Source organism: Saccharomycopsis crataegensis (assembly GCF_037102585.1).
Source record: "Saccharomycopsis crataegensis DNA, jcf7180000000072, whole genome shotgun sequence".
Lineage (NCBI taxonomy): Eukaryota > Fungi > Ascomycota > Saccharomycetes > Ascoideales > Saccharomycopsidaceae > Saccharomycopsis > Saccharomycopsis crataegensis.
In genome coordinates, this window is record NW_027043819.1 from 2,012,122 (window position 1) to 2,028,321 (window position 16,200).

Below are 16,200 nucleotides of genomic sequence, written 5' to 3' on the forward strand. Positions count from 1 at the left end.
GAAGATTTACAGTAGTAATTGTCCTGTTTGAACCACACTTTTCGTAAGTGCTGCATTAGTAACTCAGGAAGAAAACCACCATCATCATCATGGATGGAGCATGCCACAGTTTATAAGGATTTGCAAGAAATAAAGAAGCATTACTACCGCATGAACAAAAAGGGAATAAAAAACCGTATTACAATAGATAAGAGAAAAGCGCAGCAGTCTAGACTGACCATTTCTGTGTCTTTTAGGGAGCACACAGTCAGTAGAAAACCCAACAAGGGGTGCAAAACCCCTTATAAAACACAAAAACTTTAGGGGGTTTTCCACCACAATTGTTTTTGACAGCAGAATTCCTCGTGATTAAACATAATATAACAATACTAAGAACAAAATCAGTGTTAGATATAGCTATGGTACACTATGCATGACTCTTACCAATAAGCTTCCCCCAGTTTGTCAAATAAGGGGGGAGATTGAGATTTCTGCTCGCATCCCGATGCAGGCCAACCAAATCATCACGTCTGCTAACTTTGTTGATCATGAATCATGGCTCTTATTGACCTGGAAATACTTAACTATGTATCATCATAACACGAAATATGTATCATCATAACACAAACTACGATATCATAGATAAAACAATGTAAACTCATTCATTTAATCTCCATTCGACAGCATAATAATCAGCCTCACTTAACACACCTGTGATAAATCACGTGAACAAAGATCAAACTACTCCTCGAATGAATAATTGGAGGCCCCATGTAGTACAATGTGAATGCCTACGATTGGCAAACCATTAAAACAGGATCCAATAGTATGGTTTCAAGAAATAAGATTCTTATAGTTGGGTCACCGAAATCTGGCAAATTAACATTCATAAATAGCATATTCCAGTCAATACCTGACATTGATAATCCAGAATCACACTCAGGAATCATCCACGATGTGGACTTAAAGACAAAGTATTATACCAAAAAACTACAGATATGGATTGATGAATTCACCCAAGAGGAGAAGAACGGAGGGGTAAAAGATAATACCAAGACAAAGAGCCCTGCCAGTGAATTAGAACTACTAACAAATTGGTCCCAGGAGTTCAAAACCAGCGAGTACAAAGAAATTAGAGACGTTATTTCTGGTATAATATTCTGTTTTGATCTTGGTAGATCACCGTTTAAAAATGACAAAGAGGTGGAGAGTTACGCCAAAGAAGTGGTATCGATTTTAGATATTTTTAAAGAGGATGAGACGGCAAATAAGAAACTTGTTTCGCAAATGTCAAAAGTCAACATTAAGGAATCTACTGAGCAGGAGGATTCTGATGATGACAACCTTGATACACACTACGATATCTGGCAAGGTTTTTCCATGATTGTTGGTTTTGAACGAGAGAACTGTGATCCAAATTTGCAAGCTGATATTTTGAAAGAGATTTTTTGGGATAATGATCTAGATTTTGTCAATTACAAGCAAGGTGACACCATTGATGTACATGCCAGAGATGAATATGGAGATCGTATGGGTTTGGGAAAAGCCAAAGATATTATCGAATGTTTTGATTGGAATGACATCGAATTAAAAGTTCCAGATGCTGATCACAAATATGACACCGAGTATATTGATTCAATGAAGGTACCGCTCATCAAAGATGACGAACAGAAGGAGGAGAAACCCATAGAATTGGGATTATTGGTTGACAAAATCAAAAATGCCAAAGAAAATGTCAATAATCTTGAGTCTACTGAAGCAAGAGAGAAATTTGCCAGAGAATTTATAAATGATATCATGAAGTATTTATGAAAATAATTTCAATAATATATGTCCACAGTAATGAATCTCTTTCATCTTCTTACAACACTAATTAAAAAACATAAGCAGGAGTTGTTTTTCATTAAAAGATTACATATGTGATACACAGAAAAAAATAGAACAAGTTTGTTGAAACATCTAAAATGTATTCAACCCACTTAGTGGTGTCTTCTTTGTTCAGCCATGATCTTGTTGATTTCTTCCAACTTGGCCTTAGCTCTCTTCAAAGTACCCAATCTCTTCTTGGCCAACTTCTTAGCTCTCTTTTCACCAGAGTTTCTCAACAATTCAATCAATCTTCTTTCGTATGGAGCCAAACCACCGACTTCTCTGACAATATCTCTGACAAAAGAAGTTCTCTTGGAGAGAGCACCCTTTCTGTAGGAAATCTTTGGGGCAACAGCCTTGGAGGTGACGACGTGACCTTTGTTCAAACCAACAGCAATACCTGTAAAAGAGAAATGTTAGTATTTATAATTCTCGAATTTGATTTTTCAATAAGAGAATTTGAATAAATAGGCCAGTATTATTTTCAAAATATATTATTACTGCAAAATCGTCTCGATATTTCACAGCATAAAAATTCGAACTATGGTTGTCTCTAATGATTCTTCGCTATTCTTTTTGATTGAATTCTTCGGCGCTAGTTTTTTCAAATGATGCAAGATGCTCCAAGTCCTTAAAAATTTTTTTGAATCTCAGGGCTAATGATGTATTATCTCAAATCGACAAAGCTTGATGAATATAGATGTGTTCTTGATACTTTAATACGGCATTTGTTGAATTTATGATGAATATTTTCGCCTATGATCATTGAAAAAAAAAGTTGATGATTCTACCAATAACTATCCATAAATTGACGGTTCCACAAAATTAGACCTCTTAAATATATTTCCAATACTGATTATCTATTCATTATTCCCTTGACCTTTCACCACATACCAGATTTAGCCATTTTGTCTATTCTTTATTTGTTGATATACTTCAATATACTAAGCTATTCCGTGTAGTTACATTCAAATTTTCAAGAACTTTTTTCCCAGTTTCCTCGCAGAAGGGCAAAACGAGTGTCACACATATCACATGATATACTGTTGACACGTGCTATCAATTATAGCCCTAATTTTTATAGACGTTTGGGCTGTAAATTTCCGCCATGAAAAAAAAATCCGCAAAAATTATTAGGGCGCAGACAAGAACAGTTACTTTGATAGGTTTTGATTAGAGTGTACAATAAACATAGCGCAACATATTCAATTGATAATAATAAAGAACTTGACAACATGGCAGACCCTTGTAAACCTCAAGCTTGTGCCATTCAAGGTATGTTTTTATTCTATACGCTGACATCTACCATCTTTTTTTTGTTTTCTTTTTTGCATACTAACATTTAGTGTAGATTGTTTGAAGCAAAACAACTATAACGAATCCAAATGTACCCAGGCTATTGACCAATTATACGCATGTTGTCTGAACTTTTACAATCAGAATGGTGAAGAAGCAAGAAGCCCTTGTTGTCCGATTCCTAGGCTTTTACGATTCAAGATTAAGCAGAGAGAAAATGAAATGGTGGATGCTAAACTTATGGAGTCTTAACACAATAAATTTTACAGTACTTGAAGAAACTCATCTTCACAATTTTTACGATTTCCAAAAAATATACCAAACAGAAAAAGTTTCCTTTTCCTTTAGTTGTAGTGTACGAATCGAGCCGCGATACCAACAAGTAGATCTTGAATGATACGACATAATAGGCCGGAAACTCAGGATATTTCTACCCTATTTAATCTGAGGCTGCCGCGAGCACGAAGATCATTATAAATGATATAGTTACGACCAGAGAAAGAAATGGTTCGAACCGTGACTCTGGGCGCCTGTGATAAAAGACATTGTATAAAGAAAAAGAAAAGAAATCAAGAGAAGGTTTGTTATGAAAATTCAAATATTTCCAACTTTTTATACTTAATGAGAACCCAGAGTGCGCTTAGAATTTTCCTAGCCAGCATTGGGCACATAATTTATTATGCGGGTAAACCAGGTAGTTATCGTCTGTTCAGCATGGCTGATATATATGAGGTCTCATTGTAATTAGTTTGCACGTTGGTATTTAAACAATAGTCCATCTAACAATTTTACGTCTTCTATTTTATTGGAGCTCAGACAGTTTCTCTAAATTATAAGGGTTTATTCATTTGCTCTATGTTAGTCTTTGGTAAAGATCTTAATTTAATAATTCATTACAATCATTCTGGACAAGATAAATTCGCTAAATCAATATTTTTGAAACCAATGCTTTTTATCTCCCTTCTTTAAAATTACAGTATCAAATCGTACTTAATATTATATATTTACATGCAAAGTAACTGAAGTATACAAGCAAAAAGGAACCAAATTCTTTCAAACGGTAATTTGAGCAACATCATAGTTAAGAGATTGTAATTGCTGTAGCAACTTTTCTACTGGCTCGTCTCTATACTTCAACATGAAATCTCTGAAACTCAACTCAGTGTTACTTTCCAATTCAAGACCGTAGATGGTTTTCAATAACTTTCTTCTTCCGACAGTGATTTTCTGATCTTCAACCTTGAAATACACTGGGATTTCCTTGTCACCAACTTGCACGGTTTCAAGGTAATTCTTCTTTGGGTTTTCAGCTTCGGCTCTTTTCATCAACACTCTGAAACGTAGTTTCCAACCGGATGGACCCAATTCTTTTATTCTGGCTGGCTTATCTTTGGTCAAGTAGTTGTCAATACCACCTTCTTTGGTGATGGTTCTCAAAACCTTAGTGGCAACATTAATTCTAATGGTTCTTTGTAAAGCTTCACTCCAGAACTTTTTCTTCATGATATTTAATTGCCAGGTTCTTCTAGTCTTATGTTTTGATTTTTCAGAGATTTGATTCCCAAATTGAAGGAAACGACCACCGAAAAGACCTTTGTTACTTCTTTTGAAAATTCTGGATTCACCATATTTATATTCAGGAAATTCTGGCTTTTCTTTAGGAATGTATAATCCAGCAGGAATTTTTTCCCCAAGGTTTGGTAATTCGACTTTGGCGACTCTTCTAGCTTCAATAGTTTTCCACTCTCTGGAAACCACTGAGCTGGTGGAAAACTGAAAAGTCCCTCTCAAAGTGGAGGGAAAAATTTTAGCCAACCCACTAAGCATGTCTTGTATCTTTTTGGATATTATTGTTTATCGAGAGTGTCCCTCCATGTGCGATCATATAGACCTTTCACATTTGTTGAAATTTTTCCACCCGCTCCAAAATGTATTACCCTGTACATATCGTTTGTACCGACAGAGCGGGTCATTTGAACTGTCAAATTAGTATCGCTTCATCAACCATATTGAATAACTGTAGTACCAAGAATTATAGATATAGATATAGATCTGGTGATCTGATTTCTTCTAAAATCATGAAGTAATCATGATCAGTGCTCCAAATTACAAAAGGATTCCACAATGTGGCATTAATTGCGCGAAGGCCTACACATTTTGAAAACAACAATAAATAGAAAAGAACAAAACTTTTGTTTAGTCAAGCACAAAATTTTGAAGATAGACAAGCTACTATGACAATATTATTCCCTTATAGTTCTCTTGTTCGTAAAGCAAAAAAAAAGAAATGAAAAAAATGGGTATGATTGTTGTTATTAGAACTTGGGAATATAGGCTCGCTGACAAATGGCGACCAATCATTTTGATGAGACGGACATTAAATTCTATTGTAGGAATTTGCAATCTCCACTGGTTTTATTATCATTGCCCTATTTTTTATCATATTCGTGAGTGCTTGGTAGATGTGATTTAATATCCGCATCATCCACAACCCACAAACTCGTACCTGTAATATTCGATAATGAGTTCTCCATTTTGACATTCTTTTCGAATTCATTAATTGCTTCATTTATATTGACAGGTTTGACTCCAGTGGCTTCTAACTGTTTTCTCAATAACGCAATATGTAACGCCATCTTCATCTCACGCTTTTGAAAATTCTTTCTTTCGTTCAAGATCTGGATTTCCCGCTTTTTTCTGGCATTGTTGAATGAAAGTTGGGCCAAAGTAAGAGCCTTTTGGTGCTCCATAGAATTTTTGAATGATTCTGTTTGTAATGCCTGACGACTAATGTAGTTGTCGATTGCAAAGTACGTCAACACAAAAACCGCCATGCAGAGGGCAACATCTTTTCCAAATCCTAGTTTCCTTTGAGTAGGCATATTTGAAGCCGGGGAATATGTGATATGAGAAGGAGACGCAGGATTGCTGGGTATTAATGGTGATGATCCAACCATGTTCTTTGGGGCTGGTGAAGGGTTAGAGAAGTATGTTGGGGGATACTGGCTAAGTCTCTTAGCACATGTTGATAAATAGCGAATGCCAATGGTTTGCGAAGGCGTTCTAGGAACCACTAGTTTCCACATGATTATAACAATTTTCTACTACTACTATTATTATTATTATTATTATTTCCCTCCTGGTGTTGTTTCTGTAGAAGGTTTAAAGGATCAGAAGAAGGTGATTCCAATGCTGGGGAAATGGCGATTTTTAAGTGATCTCCGTCATCCCGGCGCGGAATATCCTCCCAGCCGGTGCGGTAGGCTAACTACAGAGAGTAGTCCGACCAGGCGATTCGATAACGGTGTTGCTTCCAAGGCCCCGTATTAATTTATTAAACAGGAAAAAAAAAGTGTCTACTACATAGAAGCATATGCTACTCATTATTGGTTTCTACGTATGCTAGTAGAAAACTGAGCCAAAAATTAACCTTGTTCCTTCGCATTCCTTTCTATCTACTGCGAGGAATAATCCAACTACATAGAGAAAAAAAAAATGTGGCAGTTTCTTATGAAGAATGATGATGAAATGGGTAACCATGAAGTGCCGCCGAACCAAATGACAGACGTCACAAACACCACCACCAATAGCCAACGAATCACCGCAGCAACTACTGCTATCACTGAAGAAAATATTACTGCCAGTAATAACCTTGGTGAAGAAGCTATAAATACGACGAATAACTTGGGAGAAATGAAAGAAGACGGCAACCAACAACAACAACATACAGAAAATGTCGAAAAGAGAAAGGAAGGGAGAGATCTACCTGTAAATGAAACCACGCCAGAACATGATATTGATGCCACGAAACTAACTATCTCCAGCGACCATTCGACTGAAGTTGATTTACCAAGCCCACAGCCCGAAATACTGAGCTCTATTGACTTCCAGTTCGATCACAATGAATTCGATGATGGGATTCGGCCGGAAACCTCAATTGAAGATGATCAAGACGCTGATGAAGATGAGGAAGAATATGGAGATTCTGACGATGTTGAAGATAATGAAAATAAATTATTTCAAATGATAGACTCGGATGACATCATGGTCAAAGTCCTTGGGTCCAAATACAAGTCAAGAACATTGGAATTTCTTAGTAAAGATGACAATATAACTAGGCTTCTAAACGTTGTTGTGAACTCTCATGATGCCTTCTTGAGAAGATACGAGGATAAAAATCTCGAATATTTTGACGAAGGCGATGATTCTCCAAAAGATGGGAAACAGTATTTTTTCCAGGATTGTGATGAATTAGACTACTATTTTGACAATGTTATGATGAAAAGGGACAAAGATATTCACGAGCAAGACTACAATAAAGATGATTACAATATCAGCAAAATACGAGCAAGAGTGAAGATTAGTATTGAATCTAATGGTGGACTGTATGATAAAATGGCCTCCGTAGTTGCAAAAACTGGAAATCTAAAAATTAGTGATACTGGTGATGAACAGCCGCCTGATAAGGCTATGAAATCTAATGAGACAAAATTCGGAAAAGATGATGAGAAACTAATAAGACGAAGCGCCGTCATTGCGGAAATCTACAGTTCTGATAAAGAAAGTATCATTGAAGCATTTATTTCTAACCCTAAACATTTGACAACATTGTGGAAAATGTTGGAAAAACCTCAACTTTTCAAAGTAATACCCTATGTTCAAATTTTTGCTAAGATTAATGAAACCATGTTGACAAGGAGAACAGAACAGTTTTTGAACTTTATTAGAAGAAATGTGAATTTAGTTGACTTGTTTGTGAGGACTAACGTGGATATCTCTCTATTGAACGAGTTCTTGATAAAGTTGGTCATCACTGATAGGGTCCATAAGCCCACTGGAATAATAGATTTGTTGATGGAACAAAATTTGATTCAGAATGTTCTTAATTTGATTGATGACAAGTACCCATTTTTTATCAGAGAATTTGCTGGTGATATGATCAAGAATTTGATCAGCTTTTCTACCTATGCATCCGAGAATGAGAATGAAGATTCCTATATTATAGGCCCCAATAATTTGACTAGAGAGTTGGTTAGTTACAAAAGTGTTTGGAAAATGGCTAATAGACTTAAACAAGGGGGAAAAACATTGTTCATCTTGGTAGATATAATTGTGGAACTTATTCGCAAAAATAACGATGATTATGAGAAGTTTAATATTCTTGGGTTCAGCAAGTACCAGGCGTTCTTAAATGAGTTTCAAGCCTCGAAGTCTCCTGAAAACTTGAAAGACGAAGGTAAATCCCCTGCAACTATCAGTTCTGAAAGCGAATCAAGAAAAGAATTCAATAAGTTGATGGACGTTTTCCCGCCTGGTGACCATGATCCAATTTATCTTAATAATATTTTGAAGATATTCACATATAACTTACCTTGGATTTTTGATAGATTGACGGAGGATTTGGGATTTCTGGATGAAGATTGTTTATTTGATGAGACCAAAGTTGACTATTATTTTTTCAATGAAGATCCTTACAAAGATTTGGACTCCAAAAGCGAAATAGACCGCAAATTGATCGAAGGTAAATTATTCATCAACCAAACCTTTGGTTATATTGAAAAATTGAGTTTTGATAAATTAAGGCTTGTTGAGCTTGTTGCTGAACTACTACATTGTTCTAATATCAAATTATACAATAATAGAAATGCTGAGTGGTTGATTATCCAAAGAAATCAACTTATTAAATCGAAATCGAAGTTTTTGAAAGAAGCTTTGAACGATGATCTATCTTTTACTGAATGTATTGATGAAGATGGCGATACCGGAGTTGACCATCACCAAACGTTTTCATTACCATTAATAGACAAGCAATCCGTCAACAATGAAAGTTTCATGGCCGAAAATGACGAAATTGACGATGATGATGAAGACGATGAATCATTCGAAAGATTTCACTATGAAAATGGTAATGTGAGTGATTTCAGAATTAATGGGCCAAATGAAGCTGATGTTGATCAAGATAGCGCTACATCATTACCTTTCAAAACCGAAGAACTTTCTGAGGCTGTCAGAAAGGCCAAGAAAACTAAAATGCTTAGTAAACTTGCCCTCAAAATAGACAACAATATCAACACCAAGGTTCCGGTCTCGGAAAATGTTGCTGGTAAGCCAAATACCTTGACGGTGAAAACTGTGCTAGATGCTCCAGCTGAAGATGATGGCTCGCATGAGGATTTGTATAATGAAGATGACGATCTGTCAAATGCTGATGACGATGATTCGAGTTTGAGTAAGATGCTCCTTTTTACTGTTTCGGAAGAGGAAGCGGATACTGATTGTTTGGGTCTAAAATGCGATGTCAATAATCCTTTTGTTAGTGAAGAGAATGCGTCAAAATTGAGGGAGAATGCGTCATTAGGAGATTTTTTCAAGATCAAATTACATGACGTTGGAATTTTAGATTTAATTTTCAAGAAGTTATTTTTGAGGTATCCTTGGAATAATTTTTGGCATAACGTGGTGTTTGACTTAATTCAGCAATTACTCAGTGGAAGGATGAATGGGAATTTTAATGCTTTCTTGGTGGCTGACTTGTTTAATAAATCGAGATTGATTGATTTAATTTTGGTATCTCACAAAAGAAACCTTAATTTCTTAAAAAAGAACAATATTGAGTTTGCGTACATGGGTCATATCTCTTTGATTAGTGAGGAAGTTAACAAGTTTACGTTGGAGAATAATTTGGCGCTTATTGATCCAAATATTTTGGATTTGGCTTGCCGTCAAGACTGGTTTTCCTATATCAACAAAAAACTAAATGAAACTAAGAAAAGTTATAATCTGTTGTTGGGAGGTGAGAAGCCGGAAGCAGAGATTTACAGAGATCCTGGGTCTATTATATTGGGATCAAGTGAAGAAGAGATTGAGAATCAGGATATTTCAAAGAGTAATCCACAAAAATTGAAAGTGTTGAATGGAGATCATGATTCGGATGAAAATGATGATGATGATGATGATGATGATGACGATAATGAGGAGGAGGAAGAAGATGATGAAGAAGAAGAGGATGAAGAAGAAGATTATGATGATGATAATAATAATGATGATGATGATGATGATGATGATGATGATGATGATGATGATGATGATGATGATGAAGATAATGATAATGAGCAAGATATTGATGATGATAATAAGGTTCATAACCAAAAGAATTCTACAAGAGGCTCTGACAAGATTTCCCATGCCAATGACTTAACCAATAACAATGATAATGGTAACAGTGGTAATAATAAAAATAAGGATGAGAATGACGAGAATGGCATCGAAGATGATTCCTCAGCAGACAGTTTCCCTCTCAAATTTGAACAAATAACTACTGACAATACCAGTTCGTCAAATACTAGCAATTTACAATTATTTGGGGAATATGAAGATCTGATTCAACAACATAAGCATCATGGTAGTAAACTTGATAAAAAGAGTCTGAAAAATACAGATAAGAAATGAGGTGCTCTATGCAGATTTTTTTTTTTTTTTTTTTTTTTGCTACTCATTATAAAGCATTTGTGTTTGTTTGTTTGTTTGTTGTTTATTTAATTCATTCTCATTCGTTTGGTCAATTTTAATCTGTTTTATATCATCTTTTTTTTTTATATATAAGTATCAATTATTTAGTTGTTGTTAGATTTTCTATTTGCTATTGTTGATGAAAGCTTTGGTGTTTTATGTAAGATTAGTTGTTTCCATCATGTTATGGATACAATATATTATATCTCAATTGTTGAGTTATTAACTTCCAATAGGTTATTTTTACCTTTCATATCATATCATCAATAGGTAATCTTCCAATTTGATGGTTTAATGAACTCCAATCATATCACAAAAACAAAAAAAAAAAAAAAAAACAATTGGTGATATATATCATCATAGGTGGCGTTACGTTACAAACAAGCATAATTTTTTTTTTAAGATCCGTTGAGGAATTTTTATATTTATAGAAAAAGGAGAAAAAAAAAGAAAAAGAAAGGAATGGAACAAGAATATAAATCATCAAGACATTCATAACAACAAGAAAAAAAAATGCAAAAAAAAAAAAAAAGAACAACCCATAATAACTTGTTGAGATAAAAATCGTGAATTTTTTTAATTTTTATTTTTGAAAAAGTTTCTATTTCTTGTCTGCTAGAAACATTAAGGTCTATTTGCAGTTGATGCAGCAGATGCAAGGATTAAAAACAAAAACTCCAAAAACCATTAAAAAAAAAAAAAAAACATAATAATAACCGGTTTAATAACAAAAATATAGTCGAATTGAAAAGCTTAGTATCTGTAGATGTCAGCCTTGAATGGACCTTGAGTTGGGATACCCAAGTATTCAGATTGAACTTCGGACAATTGGGTCAACTTAGCACCCAAGTGGTCCAAGTGTAATCTGGCAACTTCTTCGTCCAAAATCTTTGGCAAAGTGTGGACAGAAACACCGAATGGACCGGTCTTTTCGAATTCAATGTATTCTTCCTTGAAGGCCTTGTTGTTGGCGTTAAACAAAGCAATTTGGGCCAAGACTTGGTTAGAGAAAGAACAAGACATGACAAAAGAAGAGTGACCGGTGGCACAACCCAAGTTGACCAATCTACCAGCAGCCAACAAGATAACGTGCTTACCAGAAGACAACAAGTATCTGTCGACTTGTGGCTTGATTTCAACGTGTTCCTTAGCGTTTTCAACTAACCAAGCAACGTCGATTTCAATGTCAAAGTGACCAATGTTACAGACGATGGCGTCTTCAGGCATTTGCAAGAAGTGCTTAGAGGTGATGATATCTCTACAACCGGTAGTGGTGACAAAGATTTGACCGATAGAAGCAACTTCTTCCAATGGGGCAACTTGGTAACCAGAAACGGCGGCTTGCAAAGCGTTAATTGGGTCAATTTCGGTGACAATGACTCTAGCACCCATGGATCTCAAGGCCATGGCACAACCTTTACCGACATCCCCGAAACCAGCGACAACGGCGGTCTTACCGGCGATCATAACGTCGGTGGCTCTCTTGATCCCATCGATCAAGGATTCTCTACAACCGTACAAGTTGTCGAACTTGGACTTGGTGACAGCGTCGTTGACGTTGATGGCTGGGACCTTCAAGTCACCTTCCTTAAGCATCTTGTACAAGTGGTGGACACCAGTGGTGGTTTCTTCGGACAAACCGAAACAGTCTTCCAACATTTCTGGGTACTTCTTGTGGACCAAGGAGGTCAAGTCACCACCGTCATCCAAGATCAAGTTCAATTTCTTACCGTCCTTGAAGGCAAACAATTGTTGTTCCAAACACCAGTTGTATTCTTCTTCGGTTTCACCCTTCCAGGCAAAGACTGGGACACCAGAGGCAGCGATGGCTGCGGCGGCGTGGTCTTGGGTGGAGAAGATGTTACAAGAGGACCAGGTGACTTCGGCACCCAAAGCGGTCAAGGTTTCGATCAAGACAGCGGTTTGGATAGTCATGTGCAAACAACCAGCGATTCTAGCACCCTTCAATGGTTGGGCGGTGGCGTACTTCTTTCTGATGGCCATCAAACCAGGCATTTCGTTTTCGGACAATTCAATGTCTTTTCTACCGAAGGCGGCCAAACTGATGTCGGCGACTTTGAAGTTTTGGGCGGACATGATTCTGATGATAGGGATGAGGTGGTTTGTTGTAACTAGTTGCAACGTATTGATAGAAGGAAGAGAGAAGAAAGAAGAAGAGAAGAAGAAGAAGAAGAAGAAGAAGAAGAAGCTGAAAATTTTTTTATGGGTTTCCACCATCCATCAATCATCACATGCCACCCTCAACAAAAAAAAAAGGAAAAGAAAAATTGCCTGGCGGCGGCGCCCCCCACGGGGGGTGGGTGCTTGCAGTAACTGGGGTGCCGCACCTACATGGCCCTCGTTTACCATCGTATATCCATCCATCTTACTAGAACACCTATATTATTTTTATTATGTTGTATTGTACTGTATTGTATTGTATACATTATATGTTATACATTATGTTATATTATATCACATATCATCTAAACATACATCCCATCAGTAATAAAAGTAGAACTCCTCGTAGGCCAGACCACTAGGTAATGACTCCCCCTTCATTCCAAACAACGCAATAACCACTAACACTACCACCACCACTAATACCAGGTAAATGGCTATTATCGATTGCACAACCTCTAATCCTCGCTCAAAAAGCATCCTAGCAATCTCCGCATACTCTCTATTCTGTCCTCCTTCATATTTCTGTTCATCGACAATGATTGCTTGATCCCCATCACTGCCAAATGTCTTGAGCCGCACGGGATTCTTGGAGATCCGTCGCCTTAACTCTCCGGTAAAGTATTTCATATCATTCCCATGAGAGTTTCCTGGTGAGGCTTCTACGCTCGTCATAACCTTACTGAAATCTTTGTATAAGAACTTGTTTGGGTAATCGTGACCATCCAAATGGCTGTGGTTCTTTCTTTCGTCCTCAATTTCCTTCTCGAGCACTTTGATATCCTCATCGTCATCATTATTACTATGCTGAATATTATCATATAATGGCAAAGGGTTTCCCAATAGTTTCTTCAACTTTGGGTCTGAAGATGGGATCAAGTTTGGTCTAATCCTGGGCACTGTATCACCATTGCCAAGATGGGATGTCTTTGCTGGAATATTTTCCTGGCCATGGGAATGATGTTCCAAAGATCGGTCATTATTATTATTGTTGTTGTTGTTGTTGTTGTTGTTGTTGTTGTTATTATTGTTATTATTATTGCTGTGGTCGTTGTTGTCTTGCAACTTTTCATAGAGGCGGGTGGTGGGGTTCTTCTGCTTGTGCTTAGCCATGATGTTGGCCAATGACGTGCGTATCACTCGGATACGCTCGACATCGTTGGTAAGTGTAGAACTCATTCATTCGTTCCGTCCATTCATATCAGTTACCACAGGGTGTGCTGTCTGTATTATTACTGTATTATTACTGTTATTATTATTGTTGTTGTTGTTTTTACTCAATTTTTCGTCTTTTTTTTTTTTTCACGCGTCGCCTTGTCATCGCTCATAATTTCATGCCCTATCTTTTATATGATAACCATTTATTGTTGTTATTTTTATATACTTCATATTAATATATACATAGATATCAATTCCTCTTCTTTCTCGAACCAACTACCGTACCGTTAGGTAAAGTCTTCTTCTCTCCAACTTGCTTCTTGGCCTTCTTTGGCTTTTTACTACTACTAACTTCTTCTACCTTTTCTTCCTTTGTCGCCTTATTCACCCGTGGCTTAACGGTATAGTACAACCCCGGGACAACTTTCCCGACAGTACTATTCCAAATCCAAATAGGACACTTCACCACAAAGTTATCACACACCTCTGGGTCCCGGATATCTTGAGGGTTCACCGAGTGCAACACCGAACTGTCGAGGTTATCCACCACGTGCACCGACCCATCGATCTTCACCACAAACGTTTTCCCCGTGGCCTCGTTGGTCATCATACGGTCTCTGCCATCCGAAGGAGGAATCCCCGTGGGCCATGCTTGTCGCTTGATCTGATCAACGGTGAGTTCAAGTCGTTTACGGTTCTGGGTGTTTTGGAGCTTCGAGAGCACGTAGTGGAACACCCCAATGAGGAAATAGAGCCCGACAAACACCATCACTACCGATGGTCTGAATTTCTGATAAAGCCAGGTGTTGTTCTTGTAAGTAGGGAACCCGTGGTCATAGAAGAAATCGTATCTGTCCTTTTTGCTCGACCGAAGGATTTCCCCAACGATACTGAGACGCTGGTACCGTTCGGTCGATCTTTTTTTCACTCTCTTGTACTTTTTAGCATCGGCACCAAATTTTGAACGTTTGACTTTATCAGGGTGGATTTTCCTGGAGAGTTTCCGATAGGCCTTGTTTATTTCATCATAAGAAGATTTTGGGCCATTTGGCAATTCAAGCCATGAGTAGAATGTGACATCTTCACCAAGATCTTTCTTGACCTCGTAATTGATCTGGAACAATTCTTGGTCGACGTTTGACCATGCAATGGCAAATGTGACAAGGCACCCAAAGAATAGGGCGATGTTTATTCTCATGATTTGTGATGGAATTGTCTCCTGTCGATTGATTGATTGATTGATAGATAGATAGATTAATTGATTAATTGACCGACTTTTTTTTTTTTTTTTCTTCTGGGAAGGAGTTGCAACCAACGGGGAAAAAAGTCAGAAAGAACCGTCGTGGCGGTGTGTCTGTCTGTATGCCACCTGAAAAAACACCGCCAACTGAGAAAAATTTCCAGATCATCGATGGTTCACTGCTTGGAGCATTTATCAGTGTTAATCAACCAATTGTAATATAATAATAATAATAATAATAATAATAATGCCCGCCTCAACGACCACCACTGAAAAAAAACCAAAACAATCAATCCGTCGGTACGGGATCGTGCCTCGGTTGGTGCTCTTCAACAACACGATATTCTTCTTGCTCTGGTTCAGCTGTCTTATACGATTCCTAATTCTTCTTCCCTTGGTTGGCAGAAGATTCCTTCCGGGGGCCATCTCCGAGTTCTACCAACTCATCCTCACTTGCTCGTTCATCTCCCAGGTCGGGTTGTCATTGGCCGGGATCATCCCAGTGTCTCGTAAGAAGTTGGGGTTGAAAGTTTTCAAACTTCTTCATGGTTTATTAGTGACATGGGGAGTGATCTTCCATTATCCAAAGATCACCAAGCACTCGGCTTATGGGGTCCTTGTCTTTTGCTCATGCTGTCAAGAGACATTGGACTACCTCTACTACTTGCTCCCAAACAGCTTGTGGCGATTCTTCAGCAAGAAACTGTTTGTGTTATTGTTCCCGGTGCAGAAGGCGTGTGAAATGGTGTTGATCATGTTGTGTCTCAAGTTCAATCGACAATACGATGCTGAATACCTCCATAATTACGAGTATTTCTACGGAGTGTTCTTGAAGGCGGTGTTGATCATGTACATCCCTGCCTCGTGCATCATCTTCCGGTACTTGTGGAAATCCAGGCAATGATTGGACATACCTTAAATAGAACAGTATATTTCAAACTATTGTCAGATATCAAATGAAAAAAACC

The 16,200-nt window shown here is 37.3% G+C and overlaps 10 protein-coding genes across 10 annotated transcripts; 4 read left to right on the plus strand and 6 right to left on the minus strand. All coding sequences in view use genetic code 12, as the record gives it.

Annotated features, from left to right (window-relative positions):
* Positions 1-807: 807 nt before the first annotated feature.
* IRC6 (Irc6p) lies at positions 808-1,791 on the plus strand (the record flags this gene model as incomplete). The annotated part of the gene is made up of 1 exon (XM_064994329.1): positions 808-1,791. One exon carries the CDS (start codon positions 808-810, stop codon positions 1,789-1,791), a length of 984 nt encoding a protein of 327 aa, XP_064850401.1.
* A 167-nt stretch (positions 1,792-1,958) lies between these two features.
* On the minus strand, positions 1,959-2,755 carry RPL36A (60S ribosomal protein eL36 RPL36A; the record flags this gene model as incomplete). The annotated part of the gene is made up of 2 exons (XM_064994330.1): positions 1,959-2,248; positions 2,743-2,755. The coding sequence occupies 2 exons, from the start codon at positions 2,753-2,755 to the stop codon at positions 1,959-1,961; spliced, it is 303 nt and encodes a 100-aa protein (XP_064850402.1).
* A 328-nt stretch (positions 2,756-3,083) lies between these two features.
* On the plus strand, positions 3,084-3,396 carry CMC4 (Cmc4p; the record flags this gene model as incomplete). The annotated part of the gene is made up of 2 exons (XM_064994331.1): positions 3,084-3,123; positions 3,200-3,396. The coding sequence occupies 2 exons, from the start codon at positions 3,084-3,086 to the stop codon at positions 3,394-3,396; spliced, it is 237 nt and encodes a 78-aa protein (XP_064850403.1).
* An 801-nt stretch (positions 3,397-4,197) lies between these two features.
* Positions 4,198-4,971, minus strand: MRPL24 (mitochondrial 54S ribosomal protein bL28m MRPL24; the record flags this gene model as incomplete). Its single annotated transcript, XM_064994332.1, has 1 exon — positions 4,198-4,971. One exon carries the CDS (start codon positions 4,969-4,971, stop codon positions 4,198-4,200), a length of 774 nt encoding a protein of 257 aa, XP_064850404.1.
* A 602-nt stretch (positions 4,972-5,573) lies between these two features.
* DASC09_007300 (uncharacterized protein) lies at positions 5,574-6,230 on the minus strand (the record flags this gene model as incomplete). Its single annotated transcript, XM_064994333.1, has 1 exon — positions 5,574-6,230. The coding sequence occupies one exon, from the start codon at positions 6,228-6,230 to the stop codon at positions 5,574-5,576; it is 657 nt and encodes a 218-aa protein (XP_064850405.1).
* Positions 6,231-6,639: 409 nt separating this feature from the next.
* Positions 6,640-10,593, plus strand: SAP155 (Sap155p; the record flags this gene model as incomplete). The annotated part of the gene is made up of 1 exon (XM_064994334.1): positions 6,640-10,593. The coding sequence occupies one exon, from the start codon at positions 6,640-6,642 to the stop codon at positions 10,591-10,593; it is 3,954 nt and encodes a 1,317-aa protein (XP_064850406.1).
* Positions 10,594-11,406: 813 nt separating this feature from the next.
* Positions 11,407-12,750, minus strand: SAH1 (adenosylhomocysteinase; the record flags this gene model as incomplete). The annotated part of the gene is made up of 1 exon (XM_064994335.1): positions 11,407-12,750. One exon carries the CDS (start codon positions 12,748-12,750, stop codon positions 11,407-11,409), a length of 1,344 nt encoding a protein of 447 aa, XP_064850407.1.
* Positions 12,751-13,155: 405 nt separating this feature from the next.
* DASC09_007330 (uncharacterized protein) lies at positions 13,156-13,947 on the minus strand (the record flags this gene model as incomplete). The annotated part of the gene is made up of 1 exon (XM_064994336.1): positions 13,156-13,947. The coding sequence occupies one exon, from the start codon at positions 13,945-13,947 to the stop codon at positions 13,156-13,158; it is 792 nt and encodes a 263-aa protein (XP_064850408.1).
* A 295-nt stretch (positions 13,948-14,242) lies between these two features.
* Positions 14,243-15,190, minus strand: ERJ5 (Erj5p; the record flags this gene model as incomplete). Its single annotated transcript, XM_064994337.1, has 1 exon — positions 14,243-15,190. One exon carries the CDS (start codon positions 15,188-15,190, stop codon positions 14,243-14,245), a length of 948 nt encoding a protein of 315 aa, XP_064850409.1.
* Positions 15,191-15,479: 289 nt separating this feature from the next.
* On the plus strand, positions 15,480-16,136 carry KEG1 (Keg1p; the record flags this gene model as incomplete). The annotated part of the gene is made up of 1 exon (XM_064994338.1): positions 15,480-16,136. The coding sequence occupies one exon, from the start codon at positions 15,480-15,482 to the stop codon at positions 16,134-16,136; it is 657 nt and encodes a 218-aa protein (XP_064850410.1).
* Positions 16,137-16,200: the final 64 nt, after the last annotated feature.